This window comes from Acanthaster planci, linkage group LG01, assembly GCF_054643075.1.
Source record: "Acanthaster planci isolate LZ-2023a linkage group LG01, COTS_SCS, whole genome shotgun sequence".
NCBI lineage: Eukaryota > Metazoa > Echinodermata > Asteroidea > Valvatida > Acanthasteridae > Acanthaster > Acanthaster planci.
Genome location: NC_141777.1, coordinates 34074467 through 34102213, shown reverse-complemented (window position 1 = coordinate 34102213; position 27747 = coordinate 34074467). Strand labels below are relative to the sequence as shown.

The 27747-nt window shown below is 43.1% G+C and overlaps 1 protein-coding gene across 3 annotated transcripts in view; it reads right to left on the bottom strand.

Moving 5' to 3' along the window:
* Positions 1-27747, bottom strand: part of sf3b2 (splicing factor 3b subunit 2) — a 47441-nt gene that overhangs the window by 5747 nt on the left and 13947 nt on the right. For 2 of the 3 annotated variants that reach the window (XM_087137361.1, XM_087137303.1), the window contains exons 4-20: positions 23635-25410; positions 22735-22924; positions 21947-22114; positions 21501-21608; positions 20946-21073; positions 19573-19776; positions 18301-18435; positions 17671-17823; positions 16256-16408; positions 15666-15766; positions 15291-15429; positions 14568-14675; positions 12498-12605; positions 10909-11054; positions 10354-10555; positions 9672-9760; positions 5573-5660 (exon numbers count right to left, since the gene is read on the bottom strand). In XM_087137361.1, coding sequence (XP_086993487.1) covers positions 5573-5660; positions 9672-9760; positions 10354-10555; positions 10909-11054; positions 12498-12605; positions 14568-14675; positions 15291-15429; positions 15666-15766; positions 16256-16408; positions 17671-17823; positions 18301-18435; positions 19573-19776; positions 20946-21073; positions 21501-21608; positions 21947-22114; positions 22735-22924; positions 23635-25410 — 3996 coding nt within the window. The remainder of the gene's footprint in view (positions 1-5572; positions 5661-9671; positions 9761-10353; positions 10556-10908; positions 11055-12497; positions 12606-14567; positions 14676-15290; positions 15430-15665; positions 15767-16255; positions 16409-17670; positions 17824-18300; positions 18436-19572; positions 19777-20945; positions 21074-21500; positions 21609-21946; positions 22115-22734; positions 22925-23634; positions 25411-27747) is intronic. The other variant, XM_087137331.1, reaches the window with a different exon arrangement.

Sequence of the window (27747 nt, the reverse complement as noted above, 5' to 3'; positions counted from 1 at the left end):
GGGGGAGGGGCAATTTTGTTGGGGGGGAGGCAGGGACAAAAACATGAAACTTCTTAATGTACTCCCTGTGACCTTTGTGGTCTTCAGGCATGCAACTGGGACTTCGACCAAAAGAAAAAAAGGACATTCCAATCCCTACAAGACTTTGTACAGTGTTTTTCAATTTTCAATGGCATGAGTGGGAAGTGAAAAACGAGGAAATCAGCTGATCTGAGGAAAAGTTGCATGCCTGGGCCTTTCTGAGGGGTGAAGCTACACTTTGAGGCTTTTTACAGAGAAATGAAATAGTCCCCAAGAATTCCCCCTCCTAATTCTAATTCAAAAACCAAACATTGTGTAGCGAGAGTTGCAACATATGTGTACGTGTCACCATTGTTAGAAACAAACGGGCAGGTGTACAGTATGCGCCAGTGCACATGGACAGTTGGTATACCAAAAGCTGCACGGTCTATAGTGTACTCAAATAAACAGCCATGTTGTTTCTGAAATCTGTAGCAGGAGCTTCTCTCTCTATGTCCAACTCTGCCTGCTGGCACCAGCTCCCATCTCCTTCCCACAGAACCGCATTACATGTCCGTTCATTGAAAAGAATATTTTGGCTTTTTCGCATTTTGCAAAAAAGGCATTCTATTTGTCAAGAGATTTTTTTAAAAAATTTTTGGCTTTTCCGCATTTTGTGACAAAATTGTCCTTTTTGTCAAGATTTTTTTTTCCGCTTCTTCTTGTGTGTCTTGTTCTCCAAAAATCCTGTTTCTTTTGTACAGTTTTTCGGGGGACCTCTTTAGTCCCTTTGCAAGGTTCAATCTTCATCAAAATTGCCTCTCGCAAAGACCCTATAACAAAGATGAGCCCCAAAGCATGACATCATGGTGATGTCATCAGCTGATTTTTTAATAGCATTTTTAAATATTCAATTTTTCCCATAGGTTTAAACACATTTTTCAACAGCCAGTCTTCGACCCTCTGGCCAAACGGACTGATTCCATATTTGGGCACACTCGTGGTCCATTATGTAGAGAGGGTCTTAGGACACAGTCGTCATGATGACATCACCAGGGGTCACATGACATGAGTTTAAAGCTGCAGTTTTTCTCCATAGGTTTTGTACAAGTTTTTGTACTACACACTATTGATTCTGATGAGTGAGCAGTCCTTAACATTGGCCAAAGATTACTATGCGAGGGAAAAAGAATCGTATATTTTACGCTCCGTTATTCAATTTGAAATATACCCAAGAGTCAGAATATCAAGTAATATTTCATAAAAAATATCAGTTTAAATGCAAATCATGCGACTTACATTTAAAGGTGCAGTTTTTCTACATAGCGTTTTTAGCCCATGACTTTGTACATGTTTTTAAGGCACCATTTTCATAATTTAGCAATCTTCAATTGCCATTAAAATTATAATCAACAAAAACACTGATACAAACATTACCCCAATTGTATGACGTCACGATGACATCATTGCCTAATTTTTTTTCCATTTTTGAATATTTTATTTTTCCCCTTGGGTTTTGTACGTTTTTGGAGCCCACCAGGTAGACGGGGTCAAAGAACAAAACTGTCATAATGACATCATCGGGTGTCACATGACTTGGCATTAAAAGTGCAAGCTTCAAAGCCTTATATCTCCTGCCCCCATATCCTGTCGGATTGAAAGTTTGCACATATTTAGAAAGGGATGTGGTATAGACAAAAATGACACCATGCGATGATGACGTCATCAGTTGACTAGTCACGTGACATTAAAGGTGCACTATTTAAGGCCTTCTTTCTCCTGAAATATATTTTTCATTGAGTTAAAACCTTGCAGGTATCTAGACAGGGAAGTGTTATGGACAGAAATTGACCTGATCTGTGATGTTGTCATCATTTGACAAGTCACATTAAAGGTACATCCTTTTAAAGCCTTATATCTCCTGAAATATATGTCTCACTGAGGTAAAACTTTGCTGATAGCTAGAAGGGAAGCATCATCATACACAAAAATGCACATAATGTGACAATGACGTCATCAGTTGAAAGTCATGTGACATTAAAGGTGCATCCTTTAAATCACTTTATCTCCAGAATTACATGTCTGATTCAGTCGAAAAATTGCAGATAACATGCAAACGTGAAAAGACATTCATTGTTGCTTATAAATGTGAAGAAGCCCTATGTTCTGTTGCAAACAGAGATAGAAGCTCTCGTTGATGTTTGTGTTTTTTAGGACTAGGGCACTCCAGATTCTAGATTTTAACAATGTCATGAACGTGCAAATGTATCAATTTGAAGTGCACTTGTTTTCTGGGACAAATGAGCAAAATGGCAAAAATTTGGGGAATGCAACCATGGCAACAATGGAATATCTCCAGCACACAAACACCAACATCCAGGACATTTAACACATTGAAAAAGAAACGGTTGATCATTACAAGGGTAACCGAGCTGGAATTTGAATGGCTACAGTGCCAGCAGTCACATCACATGCAAGTGCAAGACACTGGCTAACAACTGACAAGTTCAACTGATCTCGATATTCCTCCAAGGGACTTTGACTGACCCAAACATGAATTTCAATTGAGCGTCCCAAATGACCTTTCAGTTCATTTTGCTGATTTGCGGCCTTACTTTGATATTTTTGTTACTTTCCAATACTGTTGAAATTTTCCAACTGCCGTAACAAACTGGTTACCACTTTTAAAACATCTGGCAAATTGGCTTGTTGCAAAGCGACACTGATATGTTTCACACATCAAATGAAGTAAAAGGAGACTGGAGGGAGATTCCATTTTTATCTTCTCATCCCTTGGTGCTGTCTATTAACCTGCGGCTGTCCACCTCCCCCCTCAAATAAAAGTTAATCTACAACTGATTGAACCCTCGTACAAATAAATCAATCAACCAAAATTGCAGCCTTCGGCACCTCAATTCTACACTGCTGTTAACTTTCATTTGCAAAAATAATTCCAGGGTTAAAAGTAAGAAGAATTTTAACAAACAGAGTGTGCATCTCCAGCCATCGCAATCAAGCAAAGGCCAGCACAAGTAAATAGCAGGCATGCGCGTTTGCAACCCAACGGTGCACACAAATGTAATGCTCTTCAGCCTTGTCCACCTGGACATTTGCAGACACCTACGGGAGGCACATTTCATATGCCCACGCGGTGAGGGTCGGGCATTTCACTGCATTTAATAGGAGCAAAAAAGCACGAGTGGATAAGAACCCTGGTTTGGCTAGAGCCACAGAGCTGTGTACGCTGCACACTTAGCATACCAGCATCTCTGCAAACCCATCCTTCTAACGGCGCTGTCATCTCATTTTTCAGAACACAGCAATGTACATGTACATGTACAGTGCCTTGGACTGGCTACATATATTTTTCTAACAGCCTAAATTTTTTTAACAGCCTATTAAGACGTACATGTATGCACATACTGTGTGAGAGGGCCAAACAGCAGTGTTTTTGGTTACCTATGAAAGCAGGGCAGAACCGGTTTGTACCTCTCAGAGTCGCTGTACCAGGCTCTCCCTGTGCCAGCAGGTTAATTTATGACAGACTGTAAACAAGCAGTTAGACCTTCAACCACAATTAGCCAACTCCGCCTCGGGCCGGGCTTTTCATGCAAAGAAGTGCTGATGGGAGAACACCTGTCTTTCAAGAGCCGTTAATGAGCATTCTCCTTGTCGTAGTTATGCTTGGCTAATTTCAGATCAACAAACCAGTATCACTTCCTTCAGAAATTCAAAGCCAAATACACAGGAATGTAATACCGAGTGAATAACAGGCATTAATTGGTGTATAAAACCCTCCATTATTTCCACACTATTTTTTTTTTCTTTGATAAAGATGCTGCCATTGTGCCATTTACATTTGACAGTTCCCTCAAACCCCTTCCGCCCTCAGTCAATCAAGCAGATGTGAAATTGAGAATTCAGAATATGGGAATTATACAAAACCTGAGAGAAATAAAATTTGTAGAATACTGCAGAAGGGCCAGATGGGTGTCTCCAATTTGTTGAAGTTCAGACAAGCCTTTCTGAAACAATGATGGGCTAAACCCACTCTAAACGAGTGAGAATATGACGGTGGTCAGTGAACCATCCATTAACTCTGTGTCATTTTCTCTCCGCAAAAAAAATTTCCAACAGTCTGAATATTTAAATACTGAGATGCACTACTGTGATGTGAGCAATGAAACATGTTTGCAACCTTTCTGAAGTTAAAACTCCAACAAAGGACACCTGATGAGACAAAAGATTTCACCTCAGGAGTCGTGAGCAAGTTGAAAGCAACCATCATCAAAAACTCTTTGGCTATAATTGACTTCAGTCCACTTAATTTAAAGAGGAAATAATAACAGCCCATCTCTAATGACAATATACAAGTTAAATGAAACATCAACGATCTCGATATCGGGAATGAAACTGAAAACAATGGAAGGTGATCAGATCAAGGACGACGTGAATCTTTCGTTTTGAGTTGTTACGTTAATCTTGCTTTGCAATTATATGCATCATGTACAGGAGCAGAACTGTGTCTGTGACTGACATCTGATCTTATCCTCCGCTGAAGTTCACTGCCTCCTCTGCTGGCTGGACCGTTGAAAGGGATGCTCTTCCCCCTAACATTGATTCTAATGGACTTCAAGGAGCAGCTTTTAGTCAAAATATCATTATCGCAATTTTTATATCAGTCTTACTGAAAGGTGTTTTATCATTAATGGATATGTAACAATAAATTAATCACACTGCGAGTACGCACCGGCCCACACAAACCACAGACTGCATCTGGGCTTTGCAGGTACTGACGTTAAAGAACATCATTTCATTCCAAGAAAATGCCCAAGAGGACTGGGTGGGGAAAAGTATTCACATGGGGAATGGACGTCACAAGACGAGGCTTTGCATATTACCCCACAAAGAGTGATATTGATACTGACATAAATCAGAGGCATAACGTCAATGTTTCGGTCTGCACGCTCTGTTCGATCATCTCCTGACGGCACTTCATCAAGACAAACTTTGCCAAAACTGGCTTGACAAACACAGTGTCTCTGAGCATGGGACTACTACAGAAATCCAAAGTAAGCCCCCAAAACACAAAGCGACTTGAAAGTCGTCAGAGCCACTGTTGAGATAAATGGCATTGCAAAAATGATGCATGGGGTAAGTCAACAGGAATCCCCAACATCTGCATGATGTCTTTTTTTTATCAGGAGTCCCAACTAAATGACAACTCAAAACGAATAGCCAAGTTTGCAAACTAAAAGCCAAATTAATCAGAAAGTGGTCTTGTGACTGTCTTTGTAGGATATGGGTCCAATTTCATGGAGCTGCTTCACAGTTACTGGAACAGTCGTGCTTGCTATAGCAGAAAAATTTGATAACAAGCAATATTTCATGAAGTGTTTGGTTGTTTGGCCTGGTTGAATTTATGGCTGCGCGAGCATCAAGATTTCCATTGATTTGTCAGCCTTTTGCTGTGCTTACTGCTCACCATCTCCATGAAATACACGGAACCTCGCTTAGCGTAAAAAGCGTGCCTAGCGACATTGCGAAATTGGGCCCTGGCCAAAAGACTGACCTTCTGTTTTGCAGCGTGCTCAGCCACCATGTCGCTGAAGTCCTCTTTCTCCAGTTGGTTCTGCTGCTCGCGGACCTGCTGCTCATACCTGAAAGAATACCACAGTGGTCCCAATCAGACAGCTCATTCAAAGAAGATTCAAAAGCTTCCATAGTTCCTGCTTGTTGTGGGTAGGCAGAATGGAGCTTCCTCTCCCACCAGTCTCAAAGGGCTAAAAACTGCCATGAGACAGTGCATTTCAGTTAGAAAACCTCAGTGTTGGTGCAAAAAAGAACTCAAATAACCAGATCAAAACTGCCAGGGTAAGGGCCAACTTACATCAATCACTATAATCAATCATAACACCCCATCCACAGATCTTGTATCTTGATTGGCCAAAAGCCAGTCACGTGGCATTTGCTACTTTTGCTGTCTTGCTTTTCAAGGCCAAGGACCTACAAATACATGTACGCCCATGGCAACCAAAGTACTATACCCACAGCAACCAAAGTACTATACCCACAGCAACCAAAGTACTATACCCATAGCAACCAAAGTACTATACCAGTAGCAACTAAAGAACTAGATACAAATACTACAGTCAGTGCAAAAGTTTAAGCCCACCTGGAATCTTATGGGCCAGCATTCCCTTGTCTCATCTGATGATTACGTAACATATTTACTATAGGGGTCCATAACATGAAAGTAGTGCTATTAGCCCATTTGAATGAAAGTTTTTGCCAAGACAGGTCTTGTATGGCAAGTTGTCTTTACTGCAGCATGTGTCAAAAAGCCAGTCTTAGTCAGGTTCAAAGGGCCTAAATGGTGACCCTCCATCAAGAGGGCTACTCTGAACGTCAAATTAGCAAGAGGGCTGGATGCAGGAAGACTGCAATGAACACTGCCATTTCAAAATTTCAAAAGGATGGCTCATTTTCGGACCAGAGAAGGCACGGTCATTCAAGAAGAACTACCCCTCGTGAAGACCATGTGATCCCGAAAATTGTTGTGAAGGATCCCTTGAGCTCTTGTCGATAGATCAAAGCAGCTTTGCAGTCCACTGGGACAAATGCTGGTGTAAGCACCATTTCTCGCCATTGGAGCAAAGAATTTCAGCTCCAGTAACACCAACCTGCCGGCAATCTCCTTCTCATAGATTTATTTGTTAAAGTCTTGATTTTCCTTCGAGTTACTACATTTTGTATGGGTGGTCTTAAACTTTACAAATGACTGTATATAAGAACTGTATACGAATACTAAAGTGATGGGATTTCAAGCTATTCATGGTGACAGACAACTAAGGTGGAACGCTTGCGGTAGCACCACGCAAGGACCTTGCATGGTGCTAACACAAGCTTTCCTCCTTAATACTAAAGTGTGTACACACTATGATTTACGCCCATTTAGAAGTGCTAGCACTTCCGAGCTGGGTTCAAACATTTCATGAAGAGGTTGTTTGGAAAAGGTACTGGTATATTCTCAAATACATATCTTATTCAAATATACGATCTTTTTATATGTATAGAGATCAAATTCCTCCGTTATCGCTTAACTTTAGCAGAATTTGTGCAAGAAGTGTTACAGAGCAAATATTGACTGCTTTATCTCTTGATGTATGGTACTGGTCAGAATTTTAGCCGACACGCAAACACGCTTAGCGTGTTAGCATGTATCGAGTCAAAAAGACACGAAAGGAGTTGACTGCAAACACAAAACACGCTGACCCTGCATAACAGAGAACGCCGACACTGCAATCCCATCTGCCGAGTATAAACTTGCACACACTACATGCAAACCCCAGAACAGCCAGGCCTTTATTGACCGGAGTAGTCATTTTCCTAGTTTGCCACAACGAAAAGTATTCATTTTGACTGTAGCTCAAGTTATCTTCAAATTCCACGGAACTGTTGTCAGTAGTTAACCTTGTATGTAGCAGGCCTCACAAAATTATTTTCAAAGATGAAGTGTTTTGTTTGTCCATATGTGAACGATGAAAGTGCAATGCAGGCAACGCTTTTGGTTTATGTCTGAATTGCTCCCAAAACTTCTGAATCACGCACAGAAAATATTCAAGCGTGGAATCAATTTTTCAACAGAGACTAGCAGTTTTTATGACAAAACATTTCTTAAATTAGAGAAAACTATTTTGTAAGAAATCCATAAAACATAAACGGGGTTTGACCTCGCCGGTCCGCTAGCCAAAGTTAAGTCAAGACGGCCCCCCACAGCCGCGGCGATCCTAGCATACACACTCGAGCTCAGTGTGTTCAAAATCGTGTGAATATAAATTCAATGCGAGGTGGGGATTTTTCCCATCAGTTTTTGACCTTTGAGCTGGAAAACCTACCTAAAAAAAATGCTCTGATTGTGACATTAGGACCAAACTGAACGGCAAAGATTGTACCAAAATGAAAGGAAGTCGGGTCTGCACTAGCGCTAGCGAAGTTCATGCACCTGCTGCACACAACGGACAAAGTTGTGCCCATGTGAACTTCATAAATATGCATATCATGTGAAGTGTAAGGGCTGTAGCTTTGCATTTGTTGGCGCTGTATCGAAATGAATATGCAATACACTTGTTTCGATTTATGACTGGCAGTTGGGATGAAAGCGCTAGGGTGGTTGTAGTTTTGTGATTGCTTGGTCACGGCATGGTCGCGGCACATGTGGCAGCAAATGAAAAAGTCAAGTTGACATTTACGTAAGTTCAGTTGGTGATTTTTATAATTTACTGGAATTCTGATAAATGAACTAAATTTCCATAAAATAAGAAATATTTCATCATAAAATCAGCTTGTTATAATAGTTCTGGCTGAGGAATGGATTTCTTTCGTGATTACTGTTTATTTGTGAAAAAGTTCTCGCGCAATCGGGAATTGCTTCAAACCGATCTAGCATCAGAACCAGCAAAAAAATGTCGTCGTCACTCCAGTCGATCCCGTGAGTTTAAAATTTAAAGCTTACATTTGGGACAAAGTTTTGTAGTAGCTTAACACACACGGTGGACTACTGGCCAGTTAATCACTGAAATTTGACATTTTCCAGATGTAATCCGACTGAACAACTTTCGCGATCCAAAACAAAAAGAAAACGGCTGTGATAGTGATACATATTTCGATACTTCAAGACGGTCATCTTGCCAGCCAGGCGCTACACATACATGTAAGTGATTTCACGTATTCAGTGCACTGCCATACAGTATACATGTACATTGTTCCCAAAGTGAACCCAAGGAAAAGTAGAATGCTTCACGAATAACCGACGGAGGCATGTTGTACTACATCACTGACCACTCCAAGCAGTCAATATTTGTACACTATAATTCAACCAATGTCACTCTTGATGAATAGATGATTGGACTATCTAGTTGGCAATTTGGAATGAGGCCCTGCGCATGGTTTACTTTTCCTTTTTCAGCATTCATCTCTCATTATCAACAGCCTCTTCCGTTCAAGTAATTGCCAAACGATAAACAACACAATAAATTGGGTGAAATGGTAAAGACCAACAGCAAATGTGAGCAACGGTAGGATTTCACAAACTGGTTCAACTGGGGTCAAGTTTACAGTACATGCCCCATGGGTAAGAAGCAACTGACCAGCACTTTACTACCATCGTCACTCCCAACACGCCAAAAGCTGTGACAGAAATATCAGTGCTTCACATGCTGGTGTACCAGCAAAAGGCTGTCACTGATACACACTGTGATGTCTCCTGGTTAAATGTCAACATTCACGTGTCAAAAGGTATTCCTTTCGAACAAGGACTTAGAAACCGACACACTGGTCTCTTGCATATAATTTCAGATGAATTTTTTTCCCTCTAGAATGTGTAAAGTTTACTTGAAAATGCTTGCAATGAAATTTTCTGTGAAGCGTCATGGAAAATTGTCAACATACACGTGCCAAAAGGAACTCCTACCAAAGGACTAAGAAAATTTAACATTTCTCTGCTGTATATGATTCAGATGGACTTTTTTCTCTAAAACGTGGGAAGTTTATCTGAAAATGCTTACAATAAGATTCATGTGCCCACTATTACGCACTGAAATTGAAAATGTCAAGTGTAAGTTGGTAAGCAGTCCGTTTCAGGCAAATGCTTGGTGCTAAGGTTGACTTACTTGGCTGCCATGGCTGCCGTGTCCAAGTCCAGCTCGCTAGGATCCAGGGTAATAGCCACGCCCTCACCGGCCCCTCCTACCTTCTTGGCCTGCGTGACGGACAAAGGTGGGGTACAGGTAATAGAAATCACACTCCACAAAAAAAAAAAAACACGGGTGGCGTTACGACGCATTGTACAGGTTGCACTAATGGACTGTTTCACTGTTTACACCATGAGAAAGACTGGACGGTGGAATCTGAAAATTCAACCCAGACAGCCTCAAATCCTCCAATTTGGGAACAAAAGTCAATTGCAACTGTTACAGATGTTCACCAACTACCGCTCAATCAACACAAAAAGTGACAGACCTTGTTCAAAATGCCGTATTTGTGGGACAGAGCTTTTGTTTCGGACTAGTTTTAGTTGTTACGCAATTGAAATAAAGAAAAAGGCTGGTGAAGAGGGCTCTGAAGACTGGAGGTCTACGGTCTGCTTGGAAGAAATGGCACACTGAAAATTCTGGAACAAAAATCCCTTACAAAGGGCACAGATGGCCATGAGAGAAAGTCTGCGTTAACCTAATACGAGGGCATTTTCAACAAATACTCAAAGTAATTTGGTTTAAACAATGGAGTGTGCCCAAAAGCTACTGAAGTGGTTTCACCCCACAGTGACGAGCAAGAACGCATTAGGCAACTCACTGCTGCAGTATCGTAGACATGGGCAGATCCCATCATGGCTCCGCCCACAGTGGCCCGTTTCTCCGGGAGGATAGTGTAGAGGGCGGGCGTCTCTCCACCTTGATCCATGGCATCCTCGATCTTCTTCTTGCGGAGCTCGATCATTTCCGGCGTCTCCATGCCGGTCGGGATCGAAGTCAGGCCACTGGGGGTAATCAGGCCGCTGGAATTGAAAAACCACAAAGACCATGTTTTGGTCAGATTGACAAGAAGTTTATTCACACTCATAAAGCAGAACAGAAAAAAAAGATCTGATGGCAAACCAATACTATTCGACAGACTAACAAACAAAGTTAAGCAGTGAATAAACCTGACAGGATACCAGCTATCAGTCATCACTGATGTCAAATGGCAAATATCTACGAAAGGACGTGATCCTGAGCAACAGGCAAAGAAACTGTACTTAGCTCAGCATTAAAAAGGGACTGCAAAAATGTGAATTTTGTTCAAACTTGGACTCCTGTTTGCCAGCTGAAATACCAAGTAAGGATTTCCAGCAGGACAATTTCTTCTTACCCATCTGCTGGCGTGATCAGGCCTGTCTCGTCCACTTCTCTCTCCTCTTCCTCCTCTTCGCTTTCCTCCTCCGAGGAAGACTCTTCCGACTCGCTCTCCAACTCGCCCCACCGGGTGCGATCCACCTCTTCCTCCTCTTCCTCCTCCTACAAAAAAGGAAATAAATCAAGATACTCTTCTTCAAGACAAAATCACAGTTCAGTAGAGCTGCCGTTCATGCTTGATGTGGACCTGAATGCTAATGGACTTGGACGTCTAAAAGTATCTCAGCAGGAAATTTGCTGAATTTTTCTTTTTACTGGGCACTGGCTGACTGCCAATAGTGTTCAAATAAAAAGACAAGGGAAATCATAGGCTGTGGGTGTGTGAAGATGGTAGGATGTTGATCAGCTGAACATGTGTACCAAGGCATACTGTAACTGAGGCCCATTCCCGAGTTGTTCTTCCAGTCCATTGCAAGTCCCTGTAAGTCCATCACAAGTCATTCAGTCTTACGCCAGTTCACAAGCTATTCAAATGAACAGACAAAAGCATTCTTTTGTCATTGTTCACCCTGTTACTTATGACTGGCCTTGTGAAGGGACTCGTGACTGGACTTGTGAAGGGACTTGTGATGGACTCAAATACAACACTGCCAATACATCAAAAGTTTGCAGTGCATTGGCCAATCACAATGCGTTGCAAACTCTTGATGGTGCACTACTGTGAATCACCCATATTCCAATAGAAAAAATGATCCTTAACTTCTACAGTAATTCTCCATTCATGATTCCAAGAAACTGCTTCATGTTACGGCAGTTACCAGCATATTTCAATCTTCTACATGTATCTACTTCAAAAAGTTTAACACTGGTTCAGAAGTACTGAGGCACTGTAACAGCCAAATCTATCACAAGTCAAATCTTGAGTCATAACTCAATGCAAAAGCCCAACTACATGTAACTCTCTGTGTCAAAGTTCATTTGCAGGGGTGAGACCGGACCATAACGAAAAATCCATGAACTTTGTTGGTATTATCTGTACATGTACACATGTACAATGTACACATGTATGTACATGTACCTGTACAAACATGTAGGCCTGCTTGTACGTACATAAACATATTATTGGTAGGCCTAAATGGCACGCAGGCTTTGTCATGTTCGCTGCATTAACTCGTGCACATATGCACATTACATGTACATGCACAAGGTACATGACGTGTATATGTATCCCAAGCTACATGTATGCATGATATTAAATATGTACATGTACGTCATTACTAAGGAGTTCGATGATACAACTGAAAGCATTGTCGTGTCATGTGATTGATTATATCTAAAAGCCTGAAGCTACATTTGTAAAATATGAGAGAGGCAAGGAACCCCAAGCAGTCTGGCACCGCCCATTTGTTAACAGATTTCAGAGAATAGGATTTTGGGAACACAATCAAACATGGCTGTTGTGAGGGGGTCTGTGGTCAACCAATACTGCTTCCATAACACAATCTTTGCTGGATGTTATCACAATTTTCCCATTGTTTTCAATGTTCTTGAAAGTTACCAATGGACGTACAAAGCCGTGACGTTCCACTCCAAGTTTTAATTTACCTTGAAGTCCGCCGCATTGGTCCCAAAGACGTCTCCATAGAGAGGCTTGCCTGTTTCATCTACAGGAGGCTTACCCCAGCCACCGGCATGGTAGCCAAACGAACAGCCCTGGAACAAAACAGGTAGTTAAAATAAAATCATTTCCGGGTGTTTATCTTGAATTACACTGCAAATTGTCCCAACAGATTCACAGGCATCAAGAGGGATGGAATATAATGTTGGGGATTTTGCATAAATGTATAAAAGGCACTTTGTTCTACAAAAGGAATGCAAAAAGTACTGTTGCACCGAAGACCTGAACTTACAACCCAAAAAAACCTCTAGCTATCAACACTGAGTAATTATGGTCGAGAACATATCAGTTGCAAATAAAGTCCACTCAAGAGAACAGAATAAAACTAAAGCAAAGTGAGAAGCCTGCCGAATCAACAAAATATGACAGCAATGTGAGAGGTCTACCAAATCAACAAAACATGATAGCACCGTGAGACATCTGCCAAATCAACAAAATATGACAGCAACGTAAGAGGGCAGCTGCCGTGTGGATAAACAGTTTCAAAATTTGCTGACTTCTACAAAATTCAATCCAAACGATCAGACCTAGCAACCACTCGTCAATAGAAAGGTGACAAAAACCATAATAGAGGTTAGATGATGTAGATGAAATCATTCTGACATTTGACCGGGCAGTTTGGCAGAGACAACTGTCGAATGTTATCTCCATCTAATTTACTGAGTGAATTCCAGCACCTTGTCTATGAGCCTCAGTCACATCAGTCCTTTTGGTTTAAAGCATGCGACTGCACTCCCATGCCATCACACACCTAAAAGCTTCCCGAGAAGTGCAAATAATTGCACACCTGAAATCATCTGTACCGCACTCCTCGGCATGAGTTTACTTTTTAATTATACTTCGCAATTTTTGAGAAAAATGAAACGAAAAGAATCAAACATTAGGCCTACCTAACAGTAATGACAGAATCATTTTTTTATTCTCCCGCCGAAACAGCTTTGCGTGACAGCTCTGTCAGTGTACAATCATTCAGCACACCCATGTCGCACAGCGCTGCAGCAAGCACTGCCGCATCCATAATGCTACATACACCAGACTGTACATGTACATGGCTTTACGAGCTTGTACACATCACATGCAGTGCCACGAGATCACACCACTTCTCAGTCAAATTTTTCCAATGAATTCCCTGATTATCCCAAGTATTTTGTGGAGATGTCTGTCCCGGAAGTTGTTCCGATCACCACAACGGTATTTTTTGGAAAAAAAAACCCGGGCTTTTACTCGCATCTGCACAAAACGATCTCCAGAAGTCGACAAGCTTTCATGATGCAGGCTCCCGTGCTCTACGCGTCCTGAACCAACGAATTCCTTTGAAGTTGAGATTGGGACCAGACCAGTCAATCATGATGCACCAAGTACATGTAGTGCGCGAAAGCCATGGATAAATCATGCCAGCGTGGATCGCAGCAGATCTTTGTATGCCAGACACCTAAATGTTCTGATGTTTCCCAATAAAATATTTTAGTGATATGAACAGAAATAACTCACAGGAAAGAGATTTGCCGAAAAGAAACCTCAGGAAAATCGGGAGATTTATTAGAAAAATTTAATGGAGAATATTAGAGTGATCTTGTGGCTCAGTCAGAGCAGCTCTGCATGGTCCGTTGAGGCCGCTATTATGGAAAGGGCATCATTGTATGACCGTCAGAAACCTTTGATTCTTTTTATTAGACATCTGGTATCTCTTCAAGTTTACTGGAAGTGAGCGGGCGTGATCTGAAACTGTTGCACTATTTTTTGTTGGTTTTGTTGATTGTTTATATGTAACGTTGACCCAATTTTTATCTTTGTATTTTACTCTGTCTTGATTGACCCAAGGTTTTGATTGATTGTTCAGAATCACACTCCTAAAAAACTGCACACCGGGAAATGTCCAGGAGTGGGTTTTTTGCACGCCTGCAATTTCCGAATCACAAGGACTGTCACATTGAATTATCTTCCTTAGAAGAGAGGAAGAGTCACTGCGATTTACACCAGTCAAGTCCCAGACTTACCTCAGGGATGGGCGAGTTGAGACCACTGATCTTCAGGTTGGGATAGGAGGGTGGGGGGCCATATCGCTGCATGGCTATCAGCCAAGGGGGCGGGTACTTTTGGGAATTCTGTGAAGGAGAACCAGCACTGGCATTAACACTTATGATGCTACAAGGCTAAGCCACCACAGTCCATTGTTCACGTCGATATCAGCGTACGGTTGAAGGTATGAAAGACGGCAGCTCAGAGACGGTCGCTACTGCCTACATTGCAGGTTGGATTCTCAATGCCTGACGCAAGCAAACCCTACCATGCTCAAATCACAAGCATGTAGAGAAAAAAAATCCCATAACAAAATTCCAGACCCAAGTTGCGGGTTAACCATGCACTGTGCATTAGTTGCAATTGTCATGCCGTGACTTTCACATTGACTGGATTAAGGTCCTCACATATCCAATCATGTCCAGTAGACTGGCGTGTTTTGGTGGGCCAAACTCCCCAATGATGAGAATGTGATTAACCCCAACCCCAATAACAGCCAAAGTTCAAACAATCTCGTGCCAAAAGCCTTGCTGTTTCCCTGTTAAATGCCTTTGTTCCCAAATTCACTTTATTCTCCTCCTGACGGCACCACACTGCTCAGTGCTGCAAGGTTTCCACAGGTGTGTAGACCTGTTGCACCTTGCTGCTCTCGGCAAGGGTCGGGTTCAGAAAGATTTTCAGGACAGACAGGTTGTACTCACAGGGCCTATTGGCATGCCCAGTGCTGTCTTGAGCTCATCCGACAGCTCTCCCGGTTTCTTCTCTTTGAGTCTGGTCTCAAACTCCTTACCCTCATAGTACAGATCACCATGGATTGTCATCTTTGGTTTGGTTTGCCACCTAGAAGAGATCAATTATCAAAACGTTAAATATAAGTAAATATTTCATAACAAAAATAGGCCACTGTTGCTCTCACAAATTGGGGCGTAATCAAGCAGAACATCTAAACACCATCTATTGGAATGTCAAAATAATACCAAGGCAGAATCTTGGTCAACATTTTCAAATTCAGAGGACTGGAAACGTACTGACGAACTACCAAGTTACTTGCAAAGGTAAAATCTCAAGACACTTACTTGAAGAAGGCGTCATGAAGTTTCTGGTAGTCAATGTCTATCTTGCCCATCTTGGGTCGAACTTTTTGTCTCATCTTGGTCTTCATTGTCTGCTGTTCCTCCTGAAGGTGACGGGAAATTAAATGACACAGACAATCAGGAAAGAATTCTACCAGTGCAGTCCCAGCATATAAATGTGGCACCACACAGAACTCAAAGAATACTGAATTCTTTCAGAGAAGCTCCACTGGGCCCAATTGCAGCATAGTTAAAAATCTATAAAAATGCTAAAATTCAGTGAACAATGAATCTACATTTTTACAGGAGCAACTGGTGCGAAGGAAACATCAGACATAAAAGTTATTAAATAATAGCTCTGGAAAGATCGAACAGTTTGTAATCGCTCAATCAGAGTTGTGAATAAACCCACAAGAGCCAGCAGAATGAAACGGCAAACTGATCAACCTCCGGTGAATACGATGTGGTTCAAGATGGCTGCCAGTGAAGTTTTCAACACCCACACTCACACCTACACCAAGAGCAGCAGGGCACTGCTACTACTTGGCTGTTACATCAGGTTGGACTCCCTCCCCCTTTTTGGGGGGTTTTACCTTCTCCTGCAGTGCCTGTCTCATCTCCATGATTCCCGTTCTCATGATGAACTCTGGCAGCTCGAAGGCCGGCTTCTCAATGCCCCTCTTCCCTTGCAGGTACTTCCTTTTAAAGCACCAGTGTCGGGGGACTGGCACCGTATTCCTGTAAGCCTGCAAAAGGAGACCAAGTGTGACCCAACTTAAAACGTGTAACGAACAAGACACCAAAAAAAAATGGATTCGTGCAAGCAAGCATGCCCAAGTTTAACAGAATGTAACTGAGAAAAAGAACAGTCAAGAAATGAACCCCCATGGGTAATAGTTTATCTGTGGAGGAACTTTTGTAACCTCAAAAAGGGCCATGAATTATGTTGCCTCTTGGTGTTACGCATACATGTTTGCGAGTTATCTTCCTCAACCCTAAGAGCCCTAAATACTCTTGAACTTCCATGGAATTTTTCCACATACCCTTGCCTCAGAGAACAGGGTTTATCTTCCAAACTCTACTGCAGTGACACATCCTTTGCACTTAAAGGTTTCAGGGGCGCCGAGGTCGGAATGAGCCTTCCTCGCACATGCATGATCCTACCAATTGTCCTTGCAGATTTCAAAGGATCTGCAAGGATTAAACCTAGACCTCACTGCCAGAATATTCAACCGCATTCCTGCGAAAGCCTGGTGTTTCTTGATTTTGTTCCTTGGAAGCATGATCAATGCCTCAACCCTTCAAAATCCCCCTAAGGAATTCCTGTCAATATGTTGAGGCAGTGCGAATGGAATCCCAGAACGGTGAGGACGATTCAGGTACATGTATAATCCAAGCCTGCACGAATGCACAACTAGAAAATCACGCGGAACCTATATCTTTTTATTCGACAAATCAATAAAATATGAGAACTTGTGATGCCCTGCCCCGAGCCTAATTTTGTGTACATCGTCCTGTACATTGTATTGTTTCAATTTTTTTTGGCATGAGATGGACGGCTCTTGTGTGTTTGTATTTCAACAACCAGCTGTTTTACGACTCAGTCACAGTGCTGAAATGTAATATTGACGTGCATATGTACAGTATTAATCTGACACTGACTTGGTATCTGTTACAAATATATACGCTACTCGCTCCCCGCCAAACAAAATACAGACCATCATCCGACCCTGATTTTTTGAGCTATAAAAATTTAGAGTAAAAAAAATTACTATTATTTTACCCAACCAACAACCCTAATTTATTTTTTCAGTGTAATAGGATTACACTGCTTTTTGGCCTTAGCACAAACTGAACAAGGACCTTGACGCAATGCATCCTCCAAAGCCTTGATCCATCAAAATCCTTCACTTCTGCAAAGGAAGATTTGAGATTATTAGGGTTACGGGCATTCTTGCACAGCAACACTGAGTGGGAATCCTTCTCCAAGGGAAGCAAGCACAGATACCTTGAGGTAGACCAGTAGTTTGGGATCTCTAGCTGTGACGTCATGCATCTCTACCACGTCGGGTCTGTGCACAAGCTGTTTCAGCTCGGCGACGCTCAAGCGATTCAGCTTGCGCATCTTCTTCTTGGACAACTTGGGAGTAGCGTCTTCCTTCTACGGGGAAAAGAAACCAATGAATCACAAACATTCATGTCAGGGATAAAAAAAAAATAACTCTTCGGTGAAAACATTTTTCCAGCGATTTCTCTCCCCTAACAGCTTGCCCTGGAAGTGGAGGTGGGATAATCTGTGACACTGCGAGATGGCCGGGGGAAAAAGCGAAAAACGTACACGTATAGAAAATTGCCTTGATTAAGCTTTGCAAACAATTCGAACCACAAACCCTGCATGAGCAAACATGGGAGTAAAAATAGCAGCTATGAGAGACTACAATCTCTTAGCGCGATAGGCTTAGGCAGTGATGGCATCACAATACATTTACAGGTGTGCTTTCTTATGGGAGTTAGGAGGGGTCTACAAGTTACACGTGTACACGTAAACAAAGCACAACACTAGATCACAGCACTGTTGGAAATGTTGGGCCGCAAGTGGAGTACGGCATCTTTGACAAGTGAAAATATCTGACTCTACCTTCTCATCGTCCGAGTCGGAATCTGATTTTTCATCATCTGACATCCTCTTCTTGGGTTCTTCTTTCTTCTTTTCTGGGGGCTTCTCTACTTTGGGTTCCTTAATGGCTGCCTCAGGCTTGGCGGGTTCAGACAGCTAGACAAAACATGTAAGCATACCATTAGGCCATGACGTCATTGAAACAAAAAAGAGAGAGAGCAGCAGAGTCTAACCTCCATTCGCTTTTCCCCCATTATGATCAACAGGCATGTGTTCTGTTGGTGCCAAGCCTTCACTACACATGCTATACAAGTCAACCGATGCATCGACCACTTTCTGGTAACAATTTGGACTTATTTCATTGAGTGTACATGGGAAGAAGTACCGACGGTGGCCTGAAATACTATAAATGACCAATTCTTGGGTCTTATCCACTTCTCATTCATTATTTATGAATGTTAATGATGCTAAAACGGGAAAATTTTCTTTTGTTTTCTGTTTTCAAAATTCTTTAAAAATTCGTATTTTCGTTTACTGGACACTTACACCCACAAGAAGGACTGTCTGGTTTTTACTCTGATCTGACAGACAACATCTATTGACGCTGGACCAGGCCTGCTGCCTTGTAAAAAGCGTCCAGATTGTGCGGTGTTACGTAATCTTTTGTTCACGAACCTGGCACAGTGCACTGCTGACCTTTTCTATAGGGGCCAGATTAGCGTGCAGCGGTACTGTGTGGCTCATCGCTGCAGTGGTGGAGCGGTTTTTGTCCCCGGTGGTAATCCGCTTGCACTAAATCCCCAAAACTGTTTTATACTGTTTCAAAGCAAGGCTGGATTATCTCCACTTTTCAGAGTGAAAAAATGTTGGTAATGCCCAGCAGCCTGGTCTTTTGTTACGAGTACGGTCTTCTGTTACAAGGCCCAGTTCCCTTTGTCCGATTTTGGAGACCCCAGCCAGGTTCTAGTACCAGCAACCCCAGCGGCAAGTGGTTATTGGAGAAAAACTTGGCAAGAGATTTCAACAAATTGGACCACCCGTGCTCAGTGCATCCCACGGCAAATGCACATGAACCTCTCACACACGCTGGGTTTTCCCATCAAAGGGCTGTCACCCTCATGAATAAACAACGCCTTCTCTTGAGAGACCTTGGACCTGTCCGAAATCCTCCCAAATTATCTGACGTTCAGGAGACGCTCGCTCTTCCAAGAGACATCCTGTGTCCTGTGTTGTATTAACAGTGGCTAGGCTCTACCCTGCTCAATCCTGCAATGAAGGCTTGGAATATCATACCTTGAAAGCCTCAAAGATCCTGCTGAACTGCCTGGCGGCTGGGTCAGTCAAGTCCATGGTCTCGGCAACATACTCCACCTCAACCCCAAGGTCACTGTCACCCTCTTGGTCGGCCGATTGGCCCTCCTGAGCCTGCACCATCTGCTCCATCTTCTTGGCTGCCTTACGGCGCTGCTTCTTCTTCTTGCGCCTCTGGTTTTTGGTCTGACATAAGAGGAAACAAAAATGGTGAAGATTGTGGATAACGATCTGAAAGTGTGCTGAACGTGGATGTACCTGAAGCTTTACCCCCACTAGCCACAGTATATCGCCGAGCACAGTGCCGCATCATAACCAGTTCAGCGGCAAATCACCATATCATGCAGCAATTTTAAACGCAGGAAGGAATCAGGTTGACGGAGTGTCCAGGCTCAATTACCAGCTCGGTTCACATGTGGATTGGGTTTTCAGTCCCTACCTGATTTCGTGGGTTTCACCTAGAACATTCTTCTGGGGTTTTCCTCCCACCAGTCAAACTGTAACCTTTTCTCACTGTCTCCTCTCTGCAGCTTTCTTCCGGCAACGACCTACAGTGCCTAGGTGGGCACTTTTGAGGAATCTTTGGTTTCATTACCAGAAAGACTTAATAATAATGGGCCACAGTGCAGAGTGGGAGGTCAGAGTACAGCACAAGCAGACAAGTTTGAACCGTGTAGGCATGCGACTGGGAATGAGAAATGAGGGAATTCCCAGTTGCACATGATTTTGAGAGCATGCTTATTCTTGATTTGTAACGGCATACACAAGAAGTTAAAAGAGGAAATCAGCTCACGGGAGGAAAGCTGCAGGCCCAAACTGTTCAAGGTTTCATTCATTTAAAAAAAAAAAAACAATGAAAACCCAAATCATTCATACTCAACAATGAAAAAAATCGGCAACTTTTAGCCAAAACATTCAAGCTAATGACATGAGCTTGTATCTTAACACAAAATGAGTATGCCGTATTTTGCTACATTTCGACGACTAAAACTTTGCACTTCTTGCTATCTCAGCCCAGGTACCGACAATTAGTGTTTTCTGGGAAAATTAATGTACCGGTATCCCTTGACGTCAACTTGTTCTGTAAAAACTGCTCTTCCATTAACTGCCCAAGAATAGCACTGAGAGAGAGAGAACGAATGACCGCAGCGCACTGAGAAATGCCAGGCTGTTCCACTGATAACCGAGTAAGCATTCTCCACATTGCTCCCGTTTGGAGTCTACAGTAAACAGCTTTCCTTCCATCCTTAGAAGTATCCTATGGTGCAGACACATTCCAGCTCACTAGCAAAATAGAAAAATGTAATCAACGCGAGAGCAAGAGTGCCAGAGGGAGTGTACAGCCACGTCCTTACCAGTTTGCGCGCCTGCTGAGGTCCTTCAGATGAGGCCTCCTCAAAACCTTCGTCCTCATCCTCTTCTCGTTCGTAGTCGTCGTCCTCAGGAATTGGTTCCTCCTGCTGCTCATGAAATCCAGGTAGGTCTGCGGGTAAAACAAAAGAGCAAGAAGAAATGGGTGCGTTTCACTCATTTGACAGTCGCTCCATTAGTAAGTGACACTGACAGTTCTGTTTCAAATTTTTTTTCTCATGATGGGAGCCAGGCAGTACCAACCGTTACAATATATTGGTCACTGTAACCATGGCAACGGCCGAGTGGGCGTTAAATCAAGTCACAAGACAAGTTACAAGTAATAGGATGGAAGCAAACGAATACTTTTGTCACAGTTCATTTAAGTGGTTTGTGATTGGATCAAGAATGGATGACCTAAGGTGGACTTGCCAGGACTTGCCAGAACTAGCAACGGACGCGTATTTCTCAGAAGTTGAATGAGCTTTAGATAGCCTGTTTGGCAGATTGGCGGCGCATGTCCTGAAGATAGTTCAACGGTCAGCTTGAATAGTCCTTACCTTCTTCTTCTGTCACTCCTAGTTCCTGAGCGCGTACATTCTGGAAGGCGAGCACTTTCTCCAAGGCCTGAGGTAGCTCAACATTAGCCTTAAGCATGTCATCATCTTCTTCAAAGAATTGAAGAAAAACAATCAGTTTGAAATGATCTGCAAGCATCGAAGAGCAAGCAGCAAATAAACCTAAAGCCTTTCCTTATTTTTGTGGTTCAACGGGGCCAGCTGCTGGACAGGCATACCACAGCCCAGCAGTCAAGGTGAAAAGAATCCCACCATGAAAGGGTTAAATAGCTTGTGAGTTAACTTAGGATTGACCACCTGTGACTAACTTGCAGTACCTTGTGGTGACTAGCGACTGCTTGATCACACCTCGGGCATTATTTTTGTAGTCCCTCAAAACCTTTTGTAAGCCCTAGGCACAGTGCCTACTTTGCCCCTTCTCCACATACCTTGGTCACTTCCATCCTCACGGTCCTCGGGAGTAGGGCTGTCCATGTCTTGGTCTGATACCCCTGGGGGGCGGGGCATCCCACTGGGCCTTGGCATGAAAGGCCGGTCGAGCCCTGGCGGTCCAAGGGGTCCCCGCTGGCCCATCACAGGAGTCGGAAGGAGAGGCGCTGTAGTAACAATCAGGTTCACCAACATTGTAATAAATATTTACAATAATAATAATAACACATAATTTTACAAGGAATAAGTTACAATCGTTACAATGAAAAGCTTAAATGAAAAGCTATCAATTTGAGCAGGAAATTCAGCCTGGGTTGGACACCTGTCTTCATTACATAACGTGGCGTCATCAGGGAGTCCACCTGGGCTGCATGAATTTGTGACAGTTTGGGCCATCTCAGATTGCACACAAGACAACACAAATGTATTTGCATGCCAAAACTCTTTAAAACATCACGTTAACGGTGCTGTTGATACATCCTTTTTTTCGAATTTTAACAAAAGAAACTTGTGCGTGCATGCACAAGCCGAGAAAACCTTTTTTTGGAGAACCCAACAGGATAAAATGGTGTTTCACCGTGACTTTGAATGCTCTTAGCTGCAACCCAAAATTTGTGTGCTCCTCTTGAATGATTCTCAAATTCAGAAACTGTGGTGCACCCTTCAAAAATGCCAAATAGCCTGGTGTTAATTTCGCGTCCACCATCAATGTGTCAACTATTTGGCCAGGTACTTGCACAGTGAAAGGCCTAGTGAGACACAGGACACCAGGACAGATGGGACTCACGTCTGCTTTGTTCAAGTTGATGTTCCTCTTGCTCCTGTTGGTCATGTGTCTGTTGCTGCCGTAGCATCTCCTGCTGCTGCTGAATCTTCTCCTCCTCTCGCCGCTGCACCTCCATGGCAAGTTGTTGTTGCCGTAGCAACTCTGCCTCCCTGGCTTCCTCCTCCTCCCTCTTCTGTTCTTCCAAGCGGATCTGTTGAGAGCAAGAGATTGATTAAATTCGCCAAATGTGTCATCCTGCTGGTCACAAAAATTCTATTGCTTTAAGGTCATTTCTCAGAATCTAACAACCAATCTCGTATTTTTAACCACTTCCTGCCGGGGACCCCGGAATCGGAGACGTGTGGTTTATATGCATGGCCGGGGTCTCCGAACTCGCACAAAGGAAACAGGGTCCTGTAACAAAAGACTGTACTCTGAACAAAAGACCAGGCTGCTGGGCATTACCAACATTTTTCACCCTCAAAATTGGTGATAATCCAGCCTTGTTTTGAAACCATATACCAGGGTTTGGGGCATTGAGAGCGAGCGGATTACCACCGGGGACAAAAGTGCTCCATCACCGCAGGGATGAGCCACACAGCACCACTGCATGCTAATCTGGCCCCTATTGAAAAGAGGTCAGCAGTGCACTGAGCCAGGTTCGTGAACAAAAGACAGTTATACAAAACCGCACAATCTGGGCTCTGTTTACAAAGCTGCTCGCCTGGCTGAAATACTCGGGCATCAATGAAGGTCACCTGTCAACTTAGAGTAGCGCCTAAAGATTACTTGGTGCGGCTATAAACGACCATTAAATGAAATGATGAATTTTTTAAGGATTTTGAAAATGGGAAAAAATGATAGTCATACCGGCCCAGCATCATTAAGTGGTACACAAGAAGAGAACTTAATGCCCTATACCTGTCGCTCCTTTTCGGCCCGCTGTTGTTCTTCCAGCATCTGCTGCTGTTGCAAGACCTTCTGTCTGGTCTCCTCATCCTGGCGCTGCTTCTCTTCCTGCCGCTGCCTGATCCGCTCCTGCTGCTGTTGCAGCAGCCGCTGTTTCTCCTTCTCGATGAGCTCCTGCTGCTGCTGCAGGATTCGCTCTTCCTCTTCCCGCTGCTTGGCGGCCAGTTCAGCCGCAGCCAATCGCTGGGCTTCCACCTCTGCCTGCTGAGCTCTGACTCTTTCCTCTTCCCTTGCTGCTGCCTCTCGCTGCTGCTGCTCTTCCAGCTGGCGCTGGTCGTCCAATTGCAAATGCTCTTGCTGCTGCTGGATTGCCCCCTGCTGTCTAAGCTTCTCTTCTTTCACTTGCAACATCGCTTCTCCCTGTTGTCCATAGCCTTCTTCTTTTATTTGAAGCATGGCCTCTTCTTGCTGGCCGTACTTTTCCTCTTTTATTTGCTTCATAGCCTCTTCCTGTTGTCTCCATTTTTCCTCTTCCATTCTCTGAAAGGCCTCTTCCTGCTGTCTGCGTTTTTCCTCTTCCATTCTCTGAAAGGCCTCTTCCTGCTGTCTGCGTTTTTCCTCTTCCATTCTCTGAAAGGCCTCTTCCTGCTGTCTGCGTTTTTCCTCTTCCATTCTCTGAAAGGCCTCTTCCTGCTGTCTGCGTTTTTCCTCTTCCATTCGCTGAAAGGCCTCTTCCTGCTGTCTGCGTTTTTCCTCTTCCATTCTCTGAAAGGCCTCTTCCTGCTGTCTCCGTTTTTCCTCTTCCATTCGCAGCATTGCTTCTTCCTGCTGTCTGCGTTTTTCCTCTTCCATCCTTTGCATGGCTTCTTCCTGTTGTCGGCGCTGTTCTTCCAGCTGTTTCTGACGCTGCTCCTCGATCAATCTCTGCTGCTCCATGATCAGTTGTTGCCGTCTCTCTTCCTCCTCTCGCTGCTGCTGTTCCTCCAGCAACCTCTGCTGCTCTGCTATGAGTTGCTGCTGGCGCTGCTCTTCCATTAGACGTTGTTGCTGCTGGCGCTGCTGTTCTTCCAACTCTTGCTGCTGTTGTTGTTGCAGGAGGCGGTGGTGTTCTTGAATCAGAGCCTTCTGCCTTTCCTCTTCCAACAACTTTTGTTGCTGGTGCTGCTCTTCCATGGCTTGCAATTGGCGTTGACGATGCTGCTGCTCCTCCAGTAGCTGCCGCTGGCGCTCCTCCTCGGCACGTTGCAGGCTGTGCTGTCTCTCCGCTGCTCGCTGCTGTTCGAGGAGCCGCTGCCTCTCTTCCTCCTCCCGCTCTTTTTGACGCTGTTGCTCAAGCTGACGCTGCTGCTCTATCTCCTGAAGCCGGTGCTGTTCCAACAGCTGCTGCTGCCGCTTCTGCTCCTCCAACCTAAGTTGTTCCACCTTCTGCTGCTCCCTCATTTGCTGTTCTAGCTGTTGCTGGCGTTGTTGTTCCAGGAGCTGCTGCTGGCGAGTCTGATCTGCCAGTGCCTGTTGTTGTTGCTGCTGTTGTTGCTGCTGCTGCTGTTGGTCCTCCAGCTGCTGTGCCCGAAGCTGTTCCAAGTGCCGCCGCTGCTGCTCCTCAAACAGTTGCTGCTGCTGCTGTTGCTGTTCCAGAATGTGCTGCTGTTCCTGAAGCTGCTGCTGCCTCTGCTGTTCAGCAGCAAGGAGCTGTTGCTGCTGATGTATTATCTGATGATGTTGTTGATGTTGCTGGTACAGCATTTGCTGTTGTTGCTGTAGCAAATCATGTGACATACCCGGCACGTCCTGTCAATAAACACGCCAAAATATAAATGACTCAATGTAAATGTCACAGTCTTATAATTTGTCCTGTTTTGTCCAATCCCAACAAAACATTAAATTCTACACTCTACCATCCTTCACACAACCATCTACACAAATGTCCATGATATGAATGACTCAACAATCCTCCTTCTGGAAGTTCGGTGTACATGTCAGCGCTGAATTGCAAATTTTTGCTGCTCACAACACTTCTACGTGTGCATAATGTTGACTTAAATGAACAAAGTGCACTTGATGCATGTAAAAGCACACGTAATTGTCCTATACCTACATGTATGACACTTTTTAACGTCAAAAACGTATTATAATCTATTTTTATTCAGCACATCTACACAACAGCTGTTGCAAACAACATCAATGGACAAATCATCAAAATGCACATTGAAAAACTTGAACTTTAAAGCTAAATTTACATGACTCATAAATATTTATCATTTATGTACTCGTATTGCTTAGTCTTCAACAATTCAGCTGGTCTACACGTACATGTACATGTCTCTATGATGCAGTGAATTGGTCACAATGCATGTACACGTAGGGAGATACGGTATCCCTATGCTCATACCAATGTTACTGCAAAGGTCATAACTTTGTTAAATACATGTAAATATGTAGCTCTTCATAAAGGGCGAATTTGCAAGACCTATTACTATACTTGGACATTAAGTGTCAAACACAATAAACAGACCTTACTCCTTGACAGGCAATTCTTAAAGGTAAACATGGCAAGGTCCAGGTACCGGTTCATGTATGACTCCAATGACTCCAGCAAATCCTTGAAGAAACCCAAAGGATCCGGCAGAGTTATTGGAACATGGAGCTGTATCTGATAACTAGGTGATCGGGCACAGCACGGTCACCCCTTTACAATTGTTTGAATGAATCTTTGTTCCTTTCCAGTAACAATAATTCTCTGCAGCTTTTCTCCTTCAAGTGTTTTGAGTGCATACAAGTATTATTCTGATGTCATCGTGACATCATCATCAGGTGTTAAAATAAGGTGTTGCACTGCTTCTACAACCCTGTCTCTTTGTGACGAGCTGAAGTTACCGGAAGAATGGTTTGCTACGTACATCCAAACAATATCAAATGTACCATACAATCAGGCCTGTTTCACTTTAACCAGTGTCAACTAAAGAGATCTCACTGTTTTAGTTCCTAATGAATAACCAATTCTGACATGTCTGAATACATTGGAACAAGTGGCGTAAACGTACAGTCATTGCCACGACAAAAAAGGGTACATGAAATAATGTAATGTCCACGTCTGTAGTTGTGAACGTGTTGACACTGGAAATTTCACCATAGGGACCATACCTTAACTGACAACACAGATGATGTCATGTTGTATAATTTGTTGCATAAAAATACTACGAATAATGCAACGGTTGTTAATGCAACGTATCTGTAATGTGAGCATTTAATTTCCCACTTCCTCACTTCCTTGTACATGTACATTTACTATGCATTAGTTTGGATACCGGTAACTTGATGGAAAGTCTGGCTAGATATGAAGGTTTCCTTTGGTTTGCATTTTATGAATTGTCGCGAGAGACCTGCAGAGGTTTGATACTGATCCCAGGGCCCAATGATTAGCGTACATGTACGTTTACAAGGTTGTTGACACGTGGTATGTTTTCATTTTTCTTGTATGTCAGCACACAGGTATACTGACATCAATTCAGAATGTTAAGGTTGATTATTAAGGCTGATAATTAATAGATTTAACTTCAAATGAATTTAAGGGATGTTATGGATCAATTTGGCAGTTAATGTTCAGGGTTTCATTCATCTGGTGGTTGGCCAACTCCAGACAAGTTGCACATTGGGAAATGAAAACATTTCATAAGCCAAGTGTATGCCTTTATATATTTTCCATAGTTCTATGATTTATGAGGTTTCTCATGATTGTCAATAAATTGAATGTTGAAATCTTTGTTACTGCCGTGAAGAGGACTGCACAAAAGACCCTGGGTCATTTTGTGCTGGCAATCTACTGTGCACACACTGAACCTGTGCATGTTTGAGTTCCATATAGAAATTACATGCTCACCAGCGACTGTGGACACTTGTGCACATTTGTGTTGTAAAACCAAAGGAGGGTTAAGGCTGATAATTAATGCCTTGAGTCAGTTTACTGACGTCTGTATGAGCATTCAAGATTGTTTATCATTCTAGAAAACTGCTATGGGAAAGAGCATACATGGTACATTATATTTGTTAAAGTAGACACAGAATAGGGTTTCCATGACTTCAATATTGTAGATGTAGGAAAGCTTCCTTGCATTGTCACAATGAATT